Source organism: Epargyreus clarus, unplaced genomic scaffold, assembly GCF_041222505.1.
Source record: "Epargyreus clarus isolate Ecla_fem2 unplaced genomic scaffold, WU_Ecla_fem_2.2 ptg000011l, whole genome shotgun sequence".
NCBI classification, from domain to species: Eukaryota; Metazoa; Arthropoda; class Insecta; order Lepidoptera; family Hesperiidae; genus Epargyreus; species Epargyreus clarus.
Window position 1 is genome coordinate 7434279 of NW_027332219.1, and position 26971 is coordinate 7461249.

At 35.1% G+C, this 26971-nt stretch overlaps 1 protein-coding gene across 3 annotated transcripts in view; it reads left to right on the plus strand.

Moving 5' to 3' along the window:
• The window catches only part of LOC140745930 (uncharacterized), a 73326-nt gene that overhangs the window by 9764 nt on the left and 36591 nt on the right, over nt 1-26971 (plus strand). For all 3 annotated transcript variants that reach the window (XR_012102717.1, XM_073077894.1, XM_073077893.1), the window contains exon 2: nt 3731-3804. Coding sequence is in view for 2 of the 3 variants with exons in the window: in XM_073077894.1 (XP_072933995.1) it covers nt 3731-3804 (74 nt within the window). In the remaining variant the exon portion in view is untranslated. The remainder of the gene's footprint in view (nt 1-3730; nt 3805-26971) is intronic.

Below are 26971 nucleotides of genomic sequence, written 5' to 3' on the forward strand. Positions count from 1 at the left end.
CCGATCCGTTCAGTGGTTTGGGTTGTGCGTTGATAGATCACTATGTCAGTCAGTCACCTTTGAGTTATATATTATTCAAATAAATAAAATTGAAGTGTCTGTTTGTAGTGTCAACGACAGCCATTTATTAAGTTCGTATGAAATTATATACGGTACTTATAACTAAGCAACCTTTATAAAAAAATTGTATCTTCCTCTTTGTTCGTCTGCTTGTTCCAGCTTATCTTCAAAATGCCTGGACTGATTTTAATGGGACTTTATATGTCAGTTAGCTGATGTTATAAGTCAGTTAGTAAATTTGGCTATTATATTTTCGAAAATATAGGGTTCCGCTCAAAACACCCATGAAATTTACTGTTTTCACGCTTTTAAGCGACTGACGCAGCTCGTACGTAATACAATAACAAAGCGATGCTTTTATGCATATTACGGTAAAGTCGGGTTGAGTAACATGTGTAAGTTATTATGCAAACGTATGCCTAGCGGCTGTAATCTCGTTAAACACAACCCCATTCACTTCCGTGTGTGAAGCGTTGTGGAAAAATGTCGCAGACACATACTAGTGGGTATAAGTCGATAGACTTAGATCTGATTGTATTTCTTTGTAGTATTTATGTAGGAAACGACCATTCTATCCATCATTTTTATGATATAGGAGTAGCAGACGAGCATGCAGTCCAGCGCAGTAAGTGGCTATTGCCACCCATGGATATATGTAATCAACCCCAGATAGGATTAGATGTTCCTACCTGAGCTCGGCCACAGCTGCGCCGCTACCCCTAAGGACTAAGCTGGAACGCCTCGGAAAAATATGTCTCCTTTACCACGCCCATCAAACCAGAATACAGCAGCGCTTAACACTGCTGTTATTAGGTAGAAATAGGTGTGGCGGTGGTGCCGCCGGAGTCGAACCACAAAGGGTTCTACCACCTTCTGTCTGTAAACTCAATACATTTTCTATTTATATCACAAATCAATCATTTATATTACGTATTCAAAATATCCGACTTTAATTTTTCGAAAACAGCGATGTCTATCACGAAATTATGATTGCGTACACAATAGCAAGAATAGAATGCTTTACCGTAACACTGACGAAACTTTCGTTTAGTATTCAAACCGCAATGAGTTTTACCGAACAGAGGAATTCGTAGGATTAACTGAATTTTGCTCATCTAGCAGGTATGTCTACCTACGGTAGCTTGAAATTAAAACGACATCTATATTATTAATATTATAAAGAGGAAAACTTTGTTTGTTTGTTTGATTGTAATGAATAAGCTCAAAAACTACTGGACCGATTTTAAAAATTCTTTCACCATTCGAAAGCTACATTGTCCACGAGTAACATAGGATATATTTTATATGAAATATATTTGATAAATAGATTTTGAGGCGGTACAAAGTTTGCCGGGTCAGCTAGTAATCGATAAAAACAGAACCCTATGACTAAGCCTCCGCTGTCTGCCTGTCTGTCACGGGGCTCTATCTCCTGAACCATAATAGATGGACACTTGAAATTTTGACAGTGTAAATAGAACGGTGGCCGGTATAACAACAAAGAAACAACAAACTAAAAATAAAAAAGGTTGGAAATAAATGGGGGTCGTCATACAAGAATAAAACGATTCACTGTACACTGACGAAACTTTGGTTTAGTGTTCAAACCGCAATTTACCGCACTGACAGGAATTTATAGGATTAACAAACAAAAACGAGTCTCATAAGTTAGTCCTCAACCGTAATAATTATAGTTTAAAAAAATAAAAACCACGCTAAAATCGCGCAAGGAAATTCGTTATTTCCTGATGCCTGGCGATCCTGATGAGGTGAATGGGATAAAATTATTAAAATGGTGTATTGTCATCGGTTCTTGATAATTGTTCAAAATTTTAAATTAATCGGACCGCTCAAAGTGGGTAAAAATCGAGTTCAAAGATTCCGTTACATACATGCATACGGGTCAAGGTAATAAAAACGTGGTAAAAACCAAGTCTCACAACTTAGTTCTTCTAGCGTTAAAAGTTGTGAGATCCATGTAATGCCAAGTCGGTTAATTTATTCAGTCACTACTTAAGGACCTTCTGTGTTAAATTATTTCGTATTAACTGAATTTTGCTCATGTAGTGTGTATACCTACAATACCAATGAAAGCTTCGAGGTTCGAATTCCAGGCACCATTGATATTTTTCAAAATCATAATAATTATTAAATTATATGGAATTGGTTGCAGATGTCCATGGGCGGCAGTGACAACAATTAGATGGACTTAATGCTCGTTTGATACTTCAATTTAGTTAAAAAATTGATCATAACGCCCCATGATATAATGAATATGAATGTCATGTATAGTAAATTGTCGATCAACCCGCACGAAACAAATGTAGGCCACCCCTATAACGCCACCCTATCACAACTTAACAAAATTACCCGGAGACCTATTTTATTGGAATGCGGGTTACGATAAATTGATACAACATTAGGTTAAACTGTTAGTGGTATCTGTTGCCCTCAAATAGAAATTTTTGAAGCAGTTGAATGTTAGAAAAATACTTTCGACTTTAAACTCTTTTTTTTATAATATAAGAGTAGCAGACGAGCATACAGTCCACCTGATGGTAAGTGGCTACTGCCGCCCATGGACATCTGTAATCAACCCCAGATAGGATTAGATATTCCTACCTGAGGTCGGCCACAGATGCGCTGCTACCCCTGAGGACTAAGCTGGAACGCCTCGGAAAAGTCTGCCTCCCTTACCACACTAACTTTAAACTGCTATGCTATGTGATGCAAACAGACAGACAATAATTAGAAAATTTGGAAATTTATTCCAAGTACAGACTAGGGTTTCTGGTTGGGAATTCCTGGGAATTTCACGATGAGTTTGGAGACATGGAATTCATAATGTCTCGACAATTTTTCGAGTTTCCGGGAATTCCCGGGAAAAAGGGGTTGAGAAATTCCGTGTGCCGGGAAATCGGAAACCCTAGTACAGACACAAAGCTTACATTCTTATTATATGATGTATACAGATATTGTATGATATTCTTAGTTGTACCTAGAACTAACGTTTGTTAGTCTGTTTAGTTTTTTTTAGTATAAATGAAATAAATTTTATTTCAGTGAATGCCAGACCTGACTTGCCATAAGAATCAACTTTGAGTATTTTTAACTATAAAAATAATCGTGATTCTATGAATTCAAGTCGTGCAAATAATAATTAATATTATGAACACAATAAACTGATTATAAAATTTATTATCGATATGATTTTAAAGTCAGTATTATCTTACATGACTTAACGGAAATCCGTGTATAAACTTAGAATGAAAGTATTTTGCAACAATTCGCGATCAGCATGTATCATGCGTCGTAGTAGTGAATGTATGTATGTACATGACGTGCTGTATCTACCATTGAATCTAGTTATTATATATAAATATTGTAAAATCAAAAAATCCGACAGCGTAAAAATAATTCTTTGAAAAAGAACATTTTATCATGATGTCTTCGAAATCGAAGAAAAACCGCGAAGAAATATCGTTTCATTCGTAAATGATCTAAAAACTATTTTTTTTTAATATTTTTCAAACACGAAAATATTTGTCAGTGACAATTGTCACAATGTTACATTTTCTTGTTAGGAGCGAGTAATCTTTACTAATCTATGAGATTTGGATGTATAGTTTGTAGTAATTTGGAAATTCAAGTTCTTTTTTCTTATTTTCAGCTCGAAGCCCTTGCGGTGGCACCCCTACTAAAATACCCAGCCCTGTGGGTACACTACTACAAAGAAGAACACCGGTAAGTTTCATTATTTTATTTCTATATGTATAACTAGCTGATACGGCAAACGTTGTGTTGCCGTATAAATAAAAAAAATGTTAAGGGTGAACAACCCTTATCACTTAGGGGGATGAAAAATAGATGTTGGCCGATTCTCATAGATACCGGATAAGCACAAAAAATTTCATCAAAATCGGTCAAGCCATTTCGGAGGAGTATGGCAACGAAAACTGTGACACGAGAATTTTATATATTAGATACAAAAAAATGTAATTTGTTGATTATATGCGTATTTTCTAAGTAGAGTAAATATTGGTAATTATTTCGTATATGGCGTATTTAATATTTAGAATATTGTATAAAATTACCTTACACGTATATATACTTTACTAGAAAACTGCCCGCAATTTGCAGAGGTAACATAGAGTATTTATGTCCATTGATAACTATTAGTATGTTGCCTTGAGCTTGTAAATTATATCATCGTCATATTTTAGCCAATTTACTCTATGTGAACTGTATACCTAAACCTTTCTTATGAATCACTCTATCCATTGTGGATAATCGCATAAAAATCGTGAAGTAATTTTCGAGTTCGTCCCATTCAGAGGTTTCAGACAGACAAAGGCAGCAAGGAGTTGGTTCATAATATTTATACAATAATCATTTCTCTTACAAAAATCTAAAATTCTAACTTTCCTAAAATAACGACAATAATGCATATAAAGCGCCTACGTACATTTTTATATGCCAAGTAAATTGGTGTCGTGTCGTCGTCAAACCGCATCGTCACGACGGGTCGGCGACCTTACGTTTCCTAGTAATGTACTGTTTATATGTAGTGTAACTAACTGTAGTGTTTGTTATGCTCTTACACGGTTGTATAATCTATATAAATGAGTGCCCGCGCTGTCTGTCCGCCTGTCCGTTTAAGAAACAGCTTTTTTTCGACGTTATTAGCTGTATCTGTTGAACCGTAGTAGCTAGACAGTTCAAATTTTGAGCAGTGCATTTACTTCAATGCCTGCTACGATAACAAATACTTAAAATAAAAAATAAATAAAAAATGGTTATACAGACAGGGGTGGTGGGGATTATTATAATTTTGCCTACAATATGTAGTACGCCGAAACGGCTTCCTTAACTTGCGAGCATATTTCACATAAAGCGTCTTCTATGTACCAAATAAATCGGTGTCGTGTCGTCGTCAAACCGCATCGTCACGACGGGTCGCCGACCTTACGTTTCCTAGTATTGTACTGTTTATATGTAGTGTAACTAACTGTAGTGTTTGTTATGCTCTTACACGGTTGTATAATCTGTATAAGTGGGTTTTAATGTAATGTCTGTTTGTAATTTAAAAATAAATAGAAATTTTCAAATACAGTAGTATACTAATTATTCTAAGTATTACAAAAAAGAAAAGTATTAATACTAATATGGCGAACCCCATATAATATCTTCTAAATATATATAATTCGAAGGTGACTGACTGACATAGTGATCTATCAACGCACAGCCCAAACCACTGGACGGATCGGGCTGAAATTTGGCATGCAGGTAGATGTTATGACGTAGGCATCCGCTAAGAAAGGATTTTGATCAATTCTACCCCCAAGGGGACAAAATAGGGGATGAAAATATTACTTCGTAACGCGAGCGAAGCCGCGGGCAAAAGCTCGTTCTTAGGATAAGGTTGAGTACATGTGTGGGTGGGCGGCACTAGCCATTTACCATTAGGTGGACTACATTATCATTTATTACTGAGTTCATAAAAAATAGGTTCATAAAATTTTAATGGACTAAAGAGCTACTTTCGCATTTAGGTAAAGTACTTTTCAGCCTGTAATATATCTTTTTTTAGTTCTAGAAAAATAATTGAAAATAATCTGAAAATGGATTCTAAATTAATTCAACTTTGTAGATTTTTTGATATAACGCAGAACTATGAATATTTTCGAAATATAAAGCTACTATTACTCTCTCCCTTGAAAGTATATTTCAAAAGGTTTAAGTAATTCATATGAGGGTAGACAAGTTAAAATATTTTAAAGTTATTTAAAAATTAATTGTTATGAAATCACACACACAGACACACACACAATTAATATGTATATAAAATACCGTAACTTATGTTTGTGTTATAGTTACCGTATTGTATAATAGTATAGTTACATTAAATTTCTTTTACTTTTAGTTATATCACTCGTTTTATTACGTTATTTTTAGTTTTATTTTTACAGTATGATGTGGTGTTATTTTTATTGAGCCTAGTTTTCCTTGGAGTGTAGAAATTTAGACATTATTTTTAGAAACCGTATGTTTAAGATAGAAATTAAATTATGTTCATTACTTCGTATGATGGTGGTAGAACCCTTTGTTGTTCGACTCTGGCGGCACCACTACCACACCTGTTTCTGCCTAATAACAGTAGTGTCAAGCTGTGTTCTGGTTTAAAGGGTGTGGTAAGGGAGACGTACTTTTCGGAGGCGTTCCAGCTTAGTACTCAGGAGTAGCGGCGCATCTGTGGCCGACCTCAGGTAGGAATATCTAATCCTATCTGGGGTTGATTACAGATGTCCATGGGCGGCAGTAGCCACTGACCATCAGGTGGACTGCATGCTCGTCAACTAAAACGGGTAAGGACAAAACCCTAACGCTAAGCCTCTGTCGTCTCTCAGCTTGTCCCTCTGTCACATGACTCTACCACTTGAACCGTTAAATATAGACTTGAATTTTTATAGGATATATGTATAAATGTAAAATACAAAACAAAAAAAATAATGATAATTTTGTGGTGCGGAAACCTCGGCCTGCGACTTGCACTTGTGCAATTTTTATTTCAGTACCTTAAGAACGGAATGTCCAAATCAGAAGGTAGCTAGAATATTTGAGATTACCATTACCATATTATAATAAAACTAATATATTAATTCGTATGTCCATAGGTGGAATCGCCAAAGAACTTGAGAATATTTACAATGTTCATACCGATGAATCAAGACTGATTTTTTAGTTTATTATGTTTTTTGAAAATAAGTTATTATAATAATTATATTATTATTATTTGTTTTATGTGATTTTTGTTTAGTGACATTTTGTAGTATTTAGTATTAATTTGTTAATTAATATAATTGGATTTTGTTTAGCTTATTGTAAAAAGTAAATAATGCGTTTTGTTAAATATCAGTTTTTAATTTTATGGCTAGACTTTTGATTAAATGATGCAACTTACTACCTGCGATATAATACTACTACTAGTACTACTAGTACTACACTCGACTACATTCAAATCAAATCAAACAGTTAATTTTTTTATTCATCATCATCAACCCATTACTGTCCCACTGCTGGACACAGGTGTTCTTTCAGAATGAGAAGGATTAGGCCATAGTTCACCGCGCTGGCCAAGTGCGTATTGGTAGACTTCACATACCTTTGTTTTTTTTTAAGATTTCTCTGGTATTCAAGTTACTTCGCGATGTTTTCCTTCCGTTTAAGCAAGTGATAATTAATTTCTAATACACACATAACTTTAAAATCAGAGGTGCCTGGGATTTGAACTTCGTACCTGATCAAGTGGCTGAGTTTCTTTACTAGCTATCACAGCTATTTTTTAATAAATACAGGTTAGAATACAAATCAAAATGTATTAGTAAGTCAATAAGCAGTTTATTATAACTATCTAGTTATACAAATGGAATGGTAATTTAGCTGTTAACCGTTACGTCGATGTTATGCCTATTTGGTAAACGCGTGAAATAAGTAGTATTTGCCCGCGGTTATGCTCGGTTATTTACAACAATAATTATTTACAAAAAATAATGATAATGAATTATTAAAAAAATACAAGGTTAGAATTTTTTATCCTCAGCATATCAATCAGCATCGTTGTATCAATAAGGTAGTTTTTCTTATCAATAAAGTTACTATGCTATATTAAATGTAGAAATCTTGGGTTCAATAACTATCAGGGTATGGTGATAGAACTAATGTGGACTACGGATTGTTAGAAAAAGGTATCACCGCCACATCTATTTGTCGTTTAGGAAATAATAGTCCGAAGCAATTAATACAACGCACTATATTCAAAGCCGGCGATGCATTGGCGACTCTTCTGGTGTTGCAAATGTGCATAGGCGACGGTGACTACTTTCCATCAGGTAGCCCGTCTACCTTATCGGTAGGTTAAATTTACAAAATGAAAATAAAAATAAAATAATCTAGGTATAGTTGTATATATAACAGTGAAAACTAAAGTAAGCGAACAAAAAGAGAAATAAAAATATTAAAATATTAATTTGCGTATATATATATATATATATATATATTTATAATATAGGTGTCGCGGTGGTGCCGCCGGAGTCGACCCACAAAGGGTTCTACCACCTTCAAAACTCATATACAACTGACATGACATCCTAATTGACGTTCTTTATTTTTCATACAAAATATTAGGTTTTCAAGAGATAGAAGGAGGTTGGTAGGTTACACTCTACAGTAGCGTGAAGTTGTTTCTTAGTTTAGGTGGTAGAATGTGGATGCTGGCTGACACATGAGGCGATCTGTGTCTTCAGGAGTAGCAACACATCTTTATCGGCTTGTGAGGTAGAACCACTGTTCTTTAGGTAGGAATATCTTATCCTAACATTTTTTTTTTATAATATAAGAGTAGCAGACGAGCATGCAGTCCACCTGATGGTAAGTGGCTACTGCCGCCCATGGACATCTGTAATAAACCCCAGATAGGATTAGATATTCCTACCTGAGGTCGGCCACAGATGCGCCGCTACCCCTGAGGACTAAGCTGGAATGTCTCGGAAAAGTCTTTCTCCCTTACCACACCCTTCAAACCGGAACACAGCAGCACCTAACACTGCAGTTATTAGGTAGAAATAGGTGTGGCGGTGGTGCCGCCGGAGTCGAACCACAAAGGGTTCTACCACCTTCATGGGGTAACTGGGGTTGATTACGGATGTCCATGGACGGCAGTAGCCACTTACCATCAGGTGAACTGCATGCTCGTCTGCTACTCCTATATTATGCAAATAAAAGTGTCACAGTTCTGCTCGGGTCCATTGCTATCGTCGGGATTGCTTGCTTTAAACTTATAAAAATATTCTTTAATAATCTTTATAATTGTTTTAAATCAGTAAATGCAAATCTTTAAAAAAGGATTATTTAACTTAAGCATCTTAAAATAATAAGATATGTGAACGTAGGAAAAGTTAGTTAATATTTCCCAAGACAGAATTTCGATTTTATCTTCATGATATATTTTTTTTTTTTATTTTTTTTTAATTTATGAAACATACAATACAACATGATACTTAAAGATAGGTTATATAGCTAGTTCACATATCAGTAAAGTTTCCACTAATATCTTATTCATAAAATTACTGGTAAGTGATGACTCTATTGGAGCAAAACGGAGATATTTAATGATAGACTTACTTTTAAAGAATTAAGTAATTATCTTAAAGTAATGTAGAATTTCTCGTTGCAATGACCTGTCTTATGTTGCTTTTATATTTACCAATGGGGCAATTCATGATATCTATAGGTTGAAACTTTTCGTTGTAAGAGTTACAAGTTTTATTAAATATAACCACTCCGTGAGATGCAAATGAGTTCATGCAACGTAATGGTGTTACGAAATTATTCTTGTTCTATTTAGACTACCTACTGTGATGAAACTGTGATTTCTGTGTGATATAATGTTTAGAGTAAATACCTTGTGGTTGGTAACTAGGCAAGTGCTTCGAGGAAATTATATAAACGTTAATGTTATGTAGATCATATTTTGATGTTGTGTGATAGGTGTAACCTCGGAGAAATAATTAAAATAGAGTGCCAATAGCAAGTGCAAATTGTAGGTAGCTAAGTTGCTAGTCTGCTCTGAATATCGAAATGAATCGCGTCGCCATAGCAAATTGTATGACTACACCTGCTCGCAACAACTTCAGAGCGGACTAGCAATTTGGCGCGGACTATAACCCTCTGTAGTTCGATCTGACGACGAAACAGACTCATAACAGCAGTGTTAAGCGCTGCTGTCTTCTGGTTGAAACGGTGTGGTAAGGAAGACATACTTTTCCGAGGCGTTCCAGCTTAACACGGGTAGCGGCGCATTTTTGTCCGACCTAAGATAGGTATCTAATCTTATCTTAGATTGATTACAGATGTCTAAGGGCGGTAGTAGCCACTTACTACAACGTAGGCTGCAATCTCATCTGCTACTCCTGTATTATAAAAAAAAAGGTATGATGCTAATGTCGGACCGAATTCTACATGAAAATTATATCTTCCGTTAAAAATATCAAAATTTAAATATCAAATTAAACAAACCCACTTATGATGGCCTGTTTTTTAAACTATGTATGAAAAGAGAATTTCTGATGAGTGCGCAATCGTGCTGAGGGAAATTTATTACTAACCAAATTAATCCGTGATGCTATTTTTTCTTTTAACCTTGCGGACAGAAATAAACGGAATGGCCACGCCAAAACATCTGTTATTTATATTGTTGTAAAAGTACTGTGAATGTCTGTTTGTTTGTGTTGTGGACGTATTTTGGTGACAGTTTGTGTGTGCGTATTCTTAGCATAAATTTATTTTGTGTCGTTAGGGAGTATTTGTTTATGTTGTTATGGTCATGCTCAGTCAAATGCTATGACGTAATTTTTGGAAGATATGTTCAGTTTAAAGATTTGAAAGGGCTTATAGATGGAAACGGCTACTTTACACGTCATAATAACACTGTATTTAGGATAAAAGATGCCAGGTTTTTTAATATTATTTAACCTGTTGGCATCATGAAATTACATAGTCGCCAGTGCATAGCCGTTTTAAAGGAGCTTATAGCTTTTTTGTACCTCTTTTGGAGAACCCCAAAGACCAACCACCTGTACAATATCAAGGTGGAATCTCGTCTAATCAGAATCAATTTCACTTCATCTAATCAAGGCTGACACACTATCGTGTACCTAGATTAAAGTATATTACTATACATTATTTATTTATATTGAAGGTGATTTAAATATAACAATAGTAAAATAGACAAAAAATGCGTTGCTGCACCCTGAAAACTAAGTTGTAACACTTTAAGTGTCTACCTAGCCTTCAAATACAGCTATTCTAAGACAGTTATAGTTCAAGATAATATAATTCAATATTGGAACAAAGACACAATCTCCAGCCCACATTTCCATACGCTTGCATCTCACCTTAACCGTAATAAATAACTCAGTTCCTTAAGCAACAAGGCTTAGCGTGCCGGGTGATTCACACCCGCCCGTACATAATAAGGCTTTATCAAAGTACTTTTCAAAAGATTATTAGAATTACATAATTATTATAGAAAATGATAGGATTTTTTTTACTAAAGCTAGGTTATAGTTACATAACAAAATAAAAAAGGTGGACAATAACAAACAAAAAAAAAAAATTGTTCATTTTTTTGCTTTCTACAAATTGTCAAATTGCGATCTTTGTTTGACAAACATTTCGATAGATTGATTACAAATATATCTATAGCGACTCGTCGATCGCAGATACGACTAACATCATCCTATTTGAATTTGACTTCAGTAATCAATTGTGATCACTTGTCATCAGGCGTCCATCTGATTATAGTGCAAATACACAACAATAGTATGAGTAGTAACAAAGAAACAATCTCTAGCCCACATTTCCATACGCATGCATCTCACCTTAGCCTTAATAAATAACTCGGTTCCTTAAGCAACGAGGCTTACCGTACCGGGTGATTCACTCGGCCCGCCCGTACAATAAGGCTATTGCTAAGGAATTCTGTACATACCTTGAATAACGTGGGTTTGGAATACATAGTACAATATGAGTTATAGTCATCATCGAAAATTAGAGGCTTTTGTAAACACGAAAGCTATCAAACAGAATAATTAAATAAGAAAATAACAATAAGAAGCAAAGGAGATTTTTTGTTCTTTATTATAATTACATACCATAGATCATTTGACAATTTTTGCATAGTAGAAATTGAAAATTTTTGATATTTTGTAAGCAACATTTAAATAGATTGTGGTTCGACTCCGGCGGCACCACCGCTACACCTATTTTTGCCTAATAACAGCAGTTTTAGGCGCTGCTGTGGTTAGTTTCAAAGGATGTGGTAAGGAAGACATACTTTTCCGAGGCGTTCCAGCTTAGTCCTCAGGGGTAGCGGCGCATCTGTGGCCGACCTCAGGTAGGAATGTCTAATCCTATCTGGGGTTGATAACAGATGTCCATGGGCGGCAGTAGCCACTTACCATCAGGTGGACTGCATGCACGTCTGCTACTCCTATATTGTAAAAAAAAGATTGATTTTTCATAATTGGTGTAAGTTGGCAGTTGTAGCAACGCATTTGTGACCGATCTCAGATAGGACTCTCCTAATCCTATTTGAGGTTGATTGTAGATGTATTATAGATGTAGTTACCTAATGTTATGGAGTTCCTTTCGCCGCTTCTCCATAAAAACACCTTGTGAAGTGGTGGTAGTTGTATTGACATTCAAAAAGTGCTCTGTAAAGAACCTATTTTGAATAAAAAAAATTGATTTGATTTGATTTAATTACAGTGCTGGTATTTAAAGAACTTTTGAAAAAAAAACACCCCTAAAAATGAATAAAACAATGTGTGGACATAATATTCCGAAGTGAACATCTAATATATTTGCCCCAGATTCTATTTAAATACAATGCCGTTCTTTTATAACGGTACAGATAATAAATTTAGATTATAATTGAACGGCGCAAAAAACTCGTATTGTTCCCGAGCTTATGAGGTATTGTTTAAAAGCTCAAATTTCTTTTACTGTTGTTAATTATTGTTTAATGAATGGTTGTGTACCAGTACCAGTAAGACTCGGGATCTACAAAGGAACGCAACCGGAGTCCTCTTAGCGCGTTGCCCTGTCAGGCTCCGCCCAGATGACCATGAAACTCGCCACTTCCCGGGGTCGCTAGCCGGGCGGTTCGAGCTCCCACTCTTGCCGTCCACAACCCCCTTTTAGTCGACTCTTACGACAGGCAGGGGATACCGTAGCCCTATTCTGGTCCCGAAACTACAGGGACAGGAATCTAAGGCCCAACATTCATATTACAATTGATGTCATGTATGCAATCCTATTTACACAGTTAAATGTGTATTACACTGAAGTTATTACAAAAAACCGAATGCTTAAAAATATAATCTATGTCACTGGCTTCATTTAGGCGAATCTAACGACACCTCAAAATCGTAGCCCTAGTCTGGTCCCGGAACTACCGGGACAACCAGTAATAGCCTAGTAGTGACCTTCTACTTCTTAATTGTGGGGCTGAGGTTCGAACCCCAAGCTAAGATTTTTCTAAAGTTATTTGCATATGAAAAATTAATTATCACTCGATTTAACGATACACGAAAACATTGTAAGAAAATACACCAATTCTTAAAAAAAGTCCTTAAAGAAGTGTGAAGTCCAACAATTCGCACTTAATTAATGAAAAAGGACCTTAACCCAACAGTGGGACATAAAAACATTTTTTTTTATAATATAAGAGTAGCAGACGAGCATGCAGTCCACCTGATGGTAAGTGGCTACTGCCGCCCATGGACATCTGTAATCAACCCCAGATAGGATTAGATATTCCTACCTGAGGTCGGCCACAGATGCGCCGCTACCCCTGAGGACTAAGCTGGAACGCCTCGGAAAAGTCTGTCCTTCAAACCGGAACACAGCAGCGCCGAACACTGCTGTTATGAGGCAGAAATAGATGTGGCGGTGGTGCCGCCGGAGTCGAACCACAAAGGGTTCTACCACCTTCAAAACATCAGGTGGACTACCCGTTTTCTACCTAAATTATAAAGCAAGAAAGCGCCACATAAGCACAAAAGTGAAACGACACCTCTGTTCCACTCTGAATGCACGCTTGCATAATTAGTTTTAATTGCCATGTGGAATCCCGATCTACGATTATAATAAAATAACGACATATAAGTTTAAATGTCTTTATGAAATTGTAGTAGAAAACAGAAGGCGTTTTCGCCAGAGCTGTGCGAAGTTCCGTAAATTCACAATATCAAAGCATGTTTTTTTGTCGAGGGGGAATCCTTTAAAAGGTGGTGATTCTTACCGCACTAAAACCCCAAAATCCCACTAAAAGTTCAAACATGTCCTTAAACAAACCCTATGTAAATAAGCGTACCATAAACTCAGTGATTATTTGACTGACAAAACGGTGTGGTCTGAAGTAGTTCCAGCTCCACATGTACCATTAGGTTAAGTTTAACAATGTAAAAAACATTTTTTTTAAAAGATGTGTGTTATGGAGTTTCTTTCGCCGCTTCTTCTCCATAACGAAACACCTTGTGAAGTGGTGGTAATTGTATTGACATTCAAAGAGTGCTCTGTAAAGAACCTATTTTGAATTTAAAAAAATGATTTGATTTGATTTGAAAATTTGGTACTTACAGAATAAGTATTAAAGCCATATAACACCACATTTCGACTATTCACTACATATAAATTCAAATCAAAATGTAGTCACAGTGTTTCGCAAGCAGTTGTTTAGGTTAGACCTTACATTTAATGTGTTGCGAATCTCACGATTGCAACATTAGCAGCGCATGATGGGGCGGCCATCTTGTATTTTGAAATTAAATACGTACTTTGGTTTTAATTTTAAAACTAGTTCTAAGCTTTATCTTTCTTCGTTGGCAGTATAATAAATAAACGCTTTCTAAACTCACAGCCCCACACTAGGATTCCTTGTATCGTGGGTGCTATGGACACATACAAAGAAAAGTACACAAACACCAGACCCAGAACAGATATCTAAATTCATCAATCAGATATCTGTCTGGCTGGGGCATAGATTAGTAAAGATTACTCACTCCTAACAAGAAAATGTACCCAGTTTTGAGAATTGAAATAGTTGGGTAAAAAAGTTTTGCCACGTCTCCGTGCTAAAATGTCCCTAAAACATTTGAAATAATTACTTGTTTATTATCTAAATTACGCAGTATTAGTTATTAGTTTTTATTTGTCAAGAATTCAAAAAAAGAACTTACTAATAAGCCGTTTGTGGCTTCATTTAATTTCAAGGCGGCGAAGTATCTTTACTAATCTATGGACCGGGGATCAAACCCGGAACTCGTTGCGCGTCAGACCAATATGGCGACCGCTACGCCACGCGGATTGTCAAGTATAAATCGTGACAGTATGGATCTATGTAGGCCTATTAGGTACGTGCAGTTGGCTCCTAGCTTATATTATATAGTCTAATTTATAATCTTGTCAAAGACACACTTCACTACGCACCCAAGATTCCACTAAACTATGTTTGAACGCCTTACATTTTAAAATTTGAACTGTAAGACATCGTTGGAAATACAGCCAAAAACCATAAATGCCATATTTTTTTATTGTACGTCAAAACCATTTCGAACCTATATTAAAACAAGCTTTATAACATTTAAGAAACATACAAACGCCGCCATTTTGCATCTGTTAAGACAAAGTCTTCGATGTGAGACACAGACAGCCAAGCCAAGGTTCAATACCAACAGTACCAACGCCATTGTTGACCCAGCTGCCCCCAATATGACATCGGCATGCGGGTCACCTTGTGATTTCTAATTGATGCGCGGTGTTGCTAGCTACGTATGTTTAAGTGATAATAAATTAAAGGTCCTATATTTTAGGGTTCCATACATAAAAGTTGAAAAGCGAAACTTTATTACTAAGCACATTTCGCAGAGCACAATCTATTAGATTATAATAACACTTGATTTTTACATAGATTAGTAAAGATTACTCACTCCTAACGAGAAAATGTACCAAGTTTTGAAAATTGAAATAGTTACGTAAAAAAGTTTTCCCACGGCTCCGTGCCAAAATGTCCCTAAAATATTTGAAATAATTATTAATTTATCATGTAAATTACGCAGTATTAGTTATTTATTCAAAAATTATCTCTTAAAATGTTTTTATTTGTCAAGAATTCAAAAAAAGAACTTACTAATAAGCCGTATGTGGGTGGCTTCATTCAATTTCAAGGCGGCGAAATATCTTTACTAATCTATGGATTTTTACCACACTTTAATTAGCTTAGCCTGTATGTATGTAACAGAATCTTTGAACTGGATTTTTACCCACTTTGAAGGGTCCGATTAATTTAAAATTTTGAACAATTATGAAGAACCGATGACAACACACGATTCAAATCAGGAATCAGGATTAACGATTTTCCTTGTGCAATTTTAACATGGTTTTTAGTTTTAAAATTATAATAATTTTACATAATGTGTAGTGGTAGTCCACTATCACACTAGAAATCTTAAATATAAAGGGAGGTCTATATATATACACACACACACACACACACACATATATATATATATATATATATATATATATATATATATATCTTTTAACAGTCTTTTATGTATAAAAATGTAAATGCGTTCAGTAGTTTGGACTGTGCGTTGATAGATCACTATGTCAGTCAGTCACCTTTGAGTTATATATATTTAGATAATAATACCAACATAATGTACACCAAATAAAAGCAACAATCATAAAAACAGAGAACTGAGATAAGCGTCATTACAATTATTGGCAAAGAAAGCATGCAAATACAGAAAGCGAGTAACATAGCTGTAGGAGCAGTGTTATCATAATTACTGTCTATTAAAAATCTAATATCACGAATTTAAAATATAATTAATTATTTGTATCAACAGAATTATGAATAGAGAAGAAAAAAACATCGTTAATATAAACAAATTAAAATATAGATGATTAAAAATTTGTCAAGACGTAAAAAATTAATCATTGAAATTTAATTTATTTAAATTTGAAATTTAATGCTAGACTGTGTTGTCTAACACAATAACAAATCACATTAAATTATTGTTATTAATAACCTAATTTAATAGTTATAGTACTGTTATTAATTGTTATTAATAACAATAATTTAATAGAGTAATAAATTAATAAGAAAACTTAATAAAAAAAAACTTAATAAAAAAACTATGGATGGAAAGCTAGTTTCCCCTGGATCTACCACTATTTGCGTATACATACTATCTATTTTGCCTGCGTCTGGAACATATCTCATACTCACAATAATCATGGCGGTAACATCTCCCTTCTAAATTACGACATTGTTAGCGATCTGTCTACATACATTAGGTATGAATGGATAAATGTTGCAATATTATTGCTTAAATAGCTATTGCTCAGTCAGTATTGTATTTGTAGATAGTCAATTGTGCTTGGAATTATTTTGAGTTTTGTAAATAGCGATAACTTTTAAAGGTGATCAGGGCTGGATTTAAGGGAGGGCAACCGGGGCGGCAGCCCCGGGGCCTCCACAAAAGAGGGGACCCCACAATAGAGACGTCGGATTTTTTTAATTCAGACTAGTAAAAAAAAAATATTCCTTTGATATTTTTTTTCGATGTTTTACCTTTATCTACAGTACTTTGTACAAACATGAATCCTAGAAGAATCTACCTGCGTTTCACAATAAAATATTTATTGAAAAAACTCAACTGAAAAAATTGTTCATTTTATTCGGAAAATAATTTGGGGCCAGGGGGCCTCCACTCCTTTGTTGCCCCAAGGCCTCTAGACCACTAAATCCGGCCCTGAAGGTGATATAGAACCTTTACGTTTTTAAGTTATCTATTTATTATAAAGGGAGATAGACGTGTTCCAATTTAGTCCTTATAGGAAACAATGTACTTATAGTAGGTAGAACGTTCTTTAATATTTTTATAAGTAAATTAGAACCTATTAAGCGATTATTGAAAAAAAAAAGTTTCCAAAAGTTTATCGTACATTTCAACATAGGCAGACTACATTACTCAGGGGTAGCGGCGCATCTGTGGCCGACCTCAGGTAGGAATATCTAATCCTATCTGGGGTTGATTACAGATGTCCATGGGCGGCAGTAGCCACTTACCATCAGGTGGACTGCATGCTCGTCGGCTACTCCCAAATTATAAAAAATATATATTTAAAATTTCAACATATACAGACATTTTCGAAAAAAGAGTCTATTAAAATAATTTTGTATCTGTATTTTTAATGTTACACGATTATAGTCTCCGTTGTGTTGTAGCAGCGTTATATTTTAGGTACTGTTGAACAAGATGTCTTAATTTTAGCATAGCCACAAGCAATTCTGTCTATTAGCTCGTTTTAATTTGCAACTAACGAGGAAGCACTTGGGATTGATTTATTTATCTGTCATGTTTAATGTATTATTGAGTCGAGTGGTTCTATTAGTGTCTATGGTATAGAAAATGAATTGTCTATGATTCTGTGCAGGTTGTAATTATCTATGGGTGTTTTGCAGGCTGATTGTATTTTTTTATTGTTTTAGAATATTCATTATTTAAAAATTCTCTAATGTATTCCAATATGGCGGCTTTTTACCGATTCCGAAAAAGTTCTCCGTCGAAGGGAAAAGTTGTTTTTTTTTAATTCTTTTATTTGTAGAAATACCGCCATTTTGGATTTAATCTTTATTAAAGTACCTACCCTACCTATATTCAAATATTCATACCTACCATACCATATTCATATATTTATACCTATATTCATTGTAAGTACATTAAATGGATATCTTAAAATCTGCCAATTTTCACATTATTTTTATTCTCATCTTTAATTTGAATGACTATTTGCTACGTGAAAGATAAAAAATTATGTTAACAAAAGCAGCACATAAAAGCCATTAAAACAACAAGATGTCTGGGAATAAGCAAACAACTGTTAATTAAGCATCTTAAAACATTTCTGCACTAATTTGTACGTTTCAACATACTTTTAAATTAGCATAGTTCCATAATGATACCATCGACAAAACAATGGCTGGCTGTATAAACTATGCCGCCACAATTTTGGCGCGTGAAAAAAATATGATCAGGGGTCTATTCTGTAGTCAAGTAGTCGAAGAAGTTTCGAAAGGAAATTGAATATCCGATGTAAATGCGTTTTATAAAATAAATGTTCCAGTTTAAAATAGTTTATGAGTAACATAATTTATTGTTTAAAGATTTAGATTAAGTACACAGTTTTTGTCGTTTTTTCTGCATGAACGAAACACTACGAACAGGTAGTAGGATATTAAAATCGAAGAAGATCGTGTAAATAATCTAATTTGGTGATGAAAAGCTCACAATTAGCTTAATGCTAAATTATTAAGCCGTATAAAATTACTATTCATCTTTTAAATGTTTTGTATCGTAATTCGAAACTTCGTTCGAAACTACAGGTTGCATTCGTGCAGAATAGACCCCCACACGAAATTCGCGCGTGAATCATCCGTCAAAAGTGTCTTAACTTTCGCGCTTAGTCGGCACGTACACGTTCTATATCACCTTCTTTGTCTTTTGGTTGAGATAGAGCGGGAGGGAAGATTGGTTTTTCTTTTACAAAAGTCGAAGTCAATTTCAGATATCCGAATTCCGATTTTAGTTTTATTTTTATTTTACATCGAGTTATATTATTATCTTTCTTTTTGAAAGCACAGCTTATTCAAGCGTTATAATGTTTGATAGATTTTAATTTAAAATGAATATGATTATGTTTTTGTTTTATTTTTAAATGTCAACGTATTAGCTGTGCTTATCTAGAATTAATATTTTTGCGTTTTGATTTCTTAAAATATATTAAATTGTATTTTGTTTGAATTATCTCAATGAAATATATTAAAAATAACAAACTTGATTGCTTAAAAATATAATGTATGTATCTCCCACAATTTAGACGAATAAACGACACCTCATATGGTAAAATCCGTCGAACCGTTTAGGCTGCAGGGCGTGCCATAGAATGAGACATACATACATATGTGCATACGAAAAACATTCTTTCTGCCGTTGGAAAAAAACAATTTATGGTATTTTTTATAATATAGAAATAGCAGACGAGCATGCAGTCCACCTGATGGTAAGTGGCTACTGCCGTCCATGAACATCTGTAATCAACGCCAGCTAGGATTAGATATTCCTACTGAGGTCGGCCACAGATGCGCCGTTACCCCTGAGGACTAAGCTGGAACGCCTCGGAAATTTATGTCTTCCTTACCACACCCTTCAAACCGGAACACAGCAGCGCCTAACACTGCTGTTATGAGGTAGAATAGGTGTGGCGGTGGTGCCGCCGGAGTCGAACACCTTCAATAATGATGCATATTGACAACAGTGTAGTGTGCAAGTATTCTAAGGCTTAGCAACAATAGTAATATAATGATGTACAAAAAGTCATTGGTCATTATTTATAATATAGTTGATGTTTTTTGTTATAAATCATTGTGACAACACTGATTTCTCTTCAATTGAAATTTTAATGATTTTGTGCATTTAGTATTGCGTCTCGCTTTCATTACTTTTTGGTAAGTTTTGAATTAAGAATGAATTTAACTTTCTCGTTTATTTTATGTGATTTATAATGAGGTCTTCTTAACAAAGTCTTAGTTGGAAATTTGAAAATTATTGCCAAGAAAAATTGATATCAATTGATATGACTTTTTATTCCAAATGTAGAATTAAATTATTAAATATAGTTCAAAAAACTAAAAAACATGCTTTTATGATAAAATCAACTAAAAAATAGAAAAGTATTCTATTTCATTGTTTCGTACATGCAGAGTAAGATAAAGATGTATGTTGATCTCTTTCTACTGAAAAACGTAACTCCGTTTTTCAGTAGAAAGAGATCACTCACTCACAAATATACAAGTGAAACTAATATAAAGCGTATAAAAAAATAAATACACTTTTTACACTCACAGTCCCACAGGATTCCCTGTGTTGTGGGTGCCATGGACACACAGAGACCTAGAAATATAAATCTAAATTCATCATTTAGATATCTGTCTGGCCGGGGATCGAAGCCGGGACCCCTTGCGCGTCAGATCGGTATGGTGACCGCTCCGCCACGCGGGTCGTCATCATACCGGTCGACCATAATTTGTTTAAAAATGTCGTTAAAAACATCCCAAGCTTTTAGAACAGAACATTAATTGTCGTCAATCTTTTATTTCTTTTATTACGAATATATTTTTTAGTTTAATCTAATCTAAATATATATAACTCAAAGGTGACTGACTGACATAGTGATCTATCAACGCACAGCCCAAACCACTGGACGGATCGGGCTGAAATTTGGCATGCAGGTAGATGTTATGACGTAGGCATCCGCTAAGAAAGGATTTTGATCAATTCTACCCCCAAGGGGATAAAATAGGGGATGAAAATATTACTTCGTAACGCGAGCGAAGCCTATAAAAGCATAGTTAGTAGGTTTTTTTTAATTATTGGAAAGGGGTTATTACGCAAGAATTTATGCATTGTTTGTAAAAAAAGGTAAATCTAGATCCCCGTTCCCTTTTCCTATAATCCACACGTGACCGCGTGTACAGCCATTACTACAATAATGTTGTTGTATGACCTCATTGTCTCATTTGGCATCTACCGATCGCATAGAACTTCACTATCCTTGAGTTTGTGTAAATATGACACGTCGAATGATCGTCATCATCGTACGAGATTTGGTCATCGATATAAGAAGATTACAAAATTGTTGCGTGTGTAATATGCTATAAATATTTAGGATATTCTACAGCAAAAATAAAAGGCACGAACTTTGGATTTTCCAAAGTTAAGTGTGTATTAAAAATTAACTATTATGCTTTAACAATGAAGGGAAACATCGTGAGGATATGTTTTAGGGGTACAAGTAAGCTTTAATATATGCTGTTGAAATGTTACAAATGGTTCAATATGAGTTTTTTTTTACATTTTAATATCGACCAGATAACTCGGTAGCAATATTGTTATTTTGAAATAACTGATAAGCACTCAAATTTTATTTATTCGTATAAATTAATTAATTAAAATGTAATTAGCGTATTGTGGGCGGTGTAGGTCAACTGTATAATACGGTTTAGTGGAACTACGTGCTCATAACCAATCGATCATGTTAATTAGATATCTATTCATGCTTTTTTACTTGTCTTTTTATTACAGAAGTTGCTGACGAACATGTTATATATACGGCCACATGTGTTACCACTGTGTATTAACGGATGTTATCAATAATCAATCTATCCAATATTTTTCTTGCCAAAGATCATAAATTGACAAATTAGAAGGTTGCCTAGAGTTGTCAAATTTCGATGTTACGCAAAAAAAATCATACATTGATTATAATTATTAATTAACAGCTTCATATTATATACCTAAAATAACCATACCCTACAACGCTAAGGTAAATTTGTGTTTTAGTGTAAATACGTTATTTTGTGCTTCAAAGAGTAAGATTTATTTAAAAAATACCTTAATTTAACTTTACTTTGACTATTTAATTAAATAAAACTGATGGCATATATCCATTTTATTTAAAATCAAAATCAAATTCAAATCAAAAGTTTTTATTCAAAATAGGTTCTTTACATAGCACTTTTTGAATGTCTAACTAAACAAACACTTCTATTAAAAAACTTAAACAGGTGTGTTGGTGATGCCTCTGGTGTAGAGCCAAGGAGAACTCAAGGTACATATAACACGGATCTTATCCGTATTTGGTAAATGAATGTAAACTGTTTATTACAACGCCGGATATTAATTACATCCTCTACTACACCAGAACTTTAATAAACAAATACTTGTCGTATAATTGGGGTCATAAATTATATCATAATTTGTATTATGAAGATAAACAGTAGGAAAAAGTTAAATATGCCGGAAGTTGGCCCTAAAGCCCTCGTCCTACTCGTGGCGAGTGGTGAATATGAACTAAGCGAAGAGATAACTAAGATGTATAAATTAAATTGTCCTTATCTCTGTAAGGGATCAGGGCATCATTTATTTACAGGTAATTAACCCTGTAAATTATGATGATATTTAAGGTGGTAGAACCCTCTGTGGTTTGACACCGTTGACATTACCGCCACATTTATTTCTGCCTAACATCAGTATTAAGCGCTGCTGTTTTCTGGTTTGAAGGGTGTGGTAAGGGAGACATACTTTTGCGAGGCGTTCCAGCTTAGACCTCAGGGGTAGTTACACAACTGTGGGCGACCTCAGGTAGAATCTTGTTTGGGGTTGATTACATACGTCCGTGAGCGGCAGTAGCCACTTACCATCAGGTGGACTGCATGCTCGTCTGCTACTCCTATATTATTATAAAAAAAATACTCCTATATTAGTTATAATACAAAAAAAAGAGAGAAAGAGACGCATTTTCTAGGGGTAATGTCGGACACTAAATATAAGCACTCAATGTCAAATAGATTGTATCCTAGTTCTTATGTATACGTAAGCTAGTTAATAGTTTATCGCTTTTATGGAAACATGTGGTTTATGACGCCATGTTGGCTGCGCGGGAGTCGAGGGCAATGGTCTCCGGTGTGATATGAAAAAGGGTGTCAGCATAAACCCTTAACATAGGATATGGGTTACCTTATTTTTTAGTTTAAAACCAGCGTAACATTTAAATAACATGAATTCGTAAACTTATACGATCAATTTGCAAATACAAGTTCAAATACTGAAAGACAGTAAAGTGTGAGTTTCTCGAAGTGGTTAAAATTAAGAATATTTATAATATCAATAATGAAAATTTAAAAAAAGCCACTTGTTTTTGAATTTATGTATCTCAATCAATCATATGTTGACTTTTTATTATTGTTTAATTAACAAAATATTTTACCCAATAGATAAAAAACCGTTTGCTAAATCCGCATTAGCAAATATCCTACATTTTAGAGGCCAGATTTTTCTAACAAATTATGTACACAAAAATACCGGTACATGTCCGGTTCGGGAACGTCTCGCAACTCGAGTGCCGGTTGGTTAATGACTGCATTGTCATCACTTGGACGTTTTAAAAAGAAACTTCAATGCAACATACGGTGAGCTTTGGTTACGATGCGTTCACTTTAAACGGTTTTATTTATGTTACACGTAACACCACTTGTATGTTTCGTTTTTATTTGTTTTGTTCCATATACAAATTATCATCTAGGTATATATATATATATATATATATAGTATAAATCAATTGCTGTTCGTTAGTCTCGCTAGAACTCGAGAACGGCTGTACCGATTTGGCTAATTTTAGTTTAGAATAATTTGCGGAAGTCCAGGGAAGGTTTGGAAGGTGAGTAAATATGAAATATATTTTATAAATAAATTCTGAGGCAGTACAAAGTTTGCCGGATCAACTAATTAGTAATAAAATACTTATGTACTGATAATAATAAACTAAATTGAAATGAAAAGAGCGATATTTTGAAAAAGAAAGAAATGGTGTTTTTCATTAATTATTTTTATAGTTAGATTTTATAATGTATTACACATTATATTTAATTAATAAACATTGTTGTTTTTTCTTAAAAATAGTTTTTATATATTGTAAATAATTTTGAAAATAAATAAATCAATATTTTTCCGATTACAAGCATGATTTACACAATGGTCCTTCAGTTACATAAATAATAGATTCAGATTCGTTCTCTTTGAGTGATCAAAACCCTCAAATCCAGCCCTGTTTTTTTTCAGTTTTTTTGGTCCTGGCTGAGCTTTTGGCTCGCCACTCAACCCGGAGAAACTGAACATGCCGTTTGAGCTAACTAAGGAAATCTGAGAAATCGGCAAAAACAAAAATGCCATCTTTTTAAAGGATTTTTCTTTTTTCGCCTAGACTGCACAGGCACCTCTAAAAGCCCTCAAATATAGCCCACTAGCAGACCCGGCAAGCTTTGTACCGCCTCAAAATCTATTTATCAAATATGTTTCACATAAAATATAGTCTATGTTACTCGTAGATAATGTAGCTTTCGAATAGTGAAATAATTTTTAAAATCAGTCCAGTAGTTTTTGAGCGTATTCATTACAATCAAACAAACAAACAAAGTTTTCCTCTTTATAATATTAGTATAGATACACAGGGGCGGCTTAACCTATAGTGCAGGGTGTGCAATGTACACGGGCGCGCTTTCTCAGGGGGTGCTGCGGCGCTCAGCTAAGAGCATCGTCTTGGACCATCACGGTACAACAGTGATATGACAGAAGCGGCCAGCCAGCGCGGTGGCGGCAGTTATCAAACGCGAGCGCCCTATGGGCCATATAATTACTTATAAAATAGCTTGTTAGAATATGAAAAAACTTTCTTGTTAATAATTAGGTAAAGTTAATAGTTTGTCCCTGTAGTTCCGGGACTAGAATAGGGCTACGGTATCCCCTGACTGTCGTATGAGTCGACTAAAAGGGGGCTTCCGGGGTTGCGGGCGGCAAGAGTGGGAGCTCGAACCGCCCGGCCAGTGAACCCGGGAAGCACGGCGGTACGTGTGGTCGCATAACGTCGTACTCACCAGATGGTGTGGCGAGCGTCAAGCTCACCTGGGCAGAGCCCGACGGGGCAACGCGCTAAGAGGACTCCGGTTGCGTTCCTTTGGAGATCCCGGAGCCCTCTACGCAGCGCAGAGGACGGCCACCGGGGGGGTTTTAGTGCGGTAAAAATCCCACATAATCTGGCGTCGCTCCCACGTTGTCGGGTACCTTTTGAAGGTTTCCCCCCTCTATAATAAAAAAAAAAGTCAGCGCTACACGAGGTAGAGCCGCCCCTTCCTATACACGCTATGCTAGTTATCTGAACTCAAAGTAAAATTCAAATTGCCTTAGTCGGGATTCAAGAAGCATTTCACTGAGTGTCACGGCCGACGGAATGGGAATGGGTTAAATATTTATGTTATGTAATGCATGGTAATGCATCTCTATACTAGACACGTAGGAATTCTTTGATACCATGTAATGATAGGCCTGTTTGGAATATACATAGTACTCTCTCAGTTGCATCACTGTATATAGATTATTTGTTGACTCGGAAATGGCTGTGCCCTCCGAGCATTGTGATGTGCATTTTTGGGGTTGAGCTGTGGACGACTGTCTTAGGTGCATATATGGCATGGCTGTAGCTATAGTCTTGTTAAGGGAGAGACCAGCAGTAGTGGCGTAGTTGAGACCAAAAAAAAGGTCGAATAACCTTTGCTTTTTTTAAAAGTTTTGTTTAGCTAATTGTTCCAGAATATGCAGTATCCGCGACTTATTGTGAAACTGGTTACGTCCACTGACATTTATTTTTTCTTTCCTTATTTATGGTAAGGTAAGGAGCGGCAATGGTCGGCTTAGGTGGAACCCCTGTGATGATCAGCGTGGCGGAGTCACATACAGGTCTGATGCGCAGGGAGGTAGGTTAGGTTAGGTTAGGTAAGACGGATATCTGAATGCCGAATTTAAATTTTGTTCTGGGTGTTTGTGTATTCGACTTTGTGTGTGTCAATGACACCCAAAATACTGGGTATCCTAGTGTAGTGTAGCTGTGAGTGTAGAAAGCGTTGTATATGAATTTAGTTAAAGAAGTCCAAGGCCGGCAGTGACAATCCGAGTGACTACACGCTTCTTTCCTTCAATACAAAACAAGCTAAACTACAAGTTTGGTTTTAAAGCACAATCACTTTGACATTCACAACACACATCGTCAACACAAATCACGATCGTTCCACGGAATGAACTCCGTGCCATGCCAACACGTTCACATCAATGATTCAACATGGTACTCGTTTGCCTGCAACTAATGTTTAGTTAGAGAATCTGAAGGTTTGATTTTTGTGGTATCGTAAGTAGGAGTGTAGATAGCCTTATTAATAAACTAGCTGACCCGGCAAACTTTGTACCGCCTCAAAATCTATTTATCAAATATATTTCATATAAAATATAGCCTATGTTACGTGGATAATGTAGCTTTCGAATGGTGAAAGAATTTTTAAAATCGGTCTAGTAGTTTTTGAGCCTATTCATTACAATCAAACAAACAAACAAAGTTTTCCTCTTTATAATATTAGTGTAGAAAATTTTAAACACTATTTGTCAAGTTCGAATTTTGACCGCTTACACTGAGCAGTGGTCAAATTTCAAAGTAAAAATTGCTTAAAATTGACTTTTTAGCGCCGATTAATTACTTAATTAATAATTACTTGTTTATTACTAGTTTGTGTACTGGGTTTTGAAACACAGGGGGTGATTTTTCAAATAAATGTTCTCTGAAAAGGCCCAAACTGACTAGAAAATCGTGGTAGGTATATCTAACATTCTTGAAATTT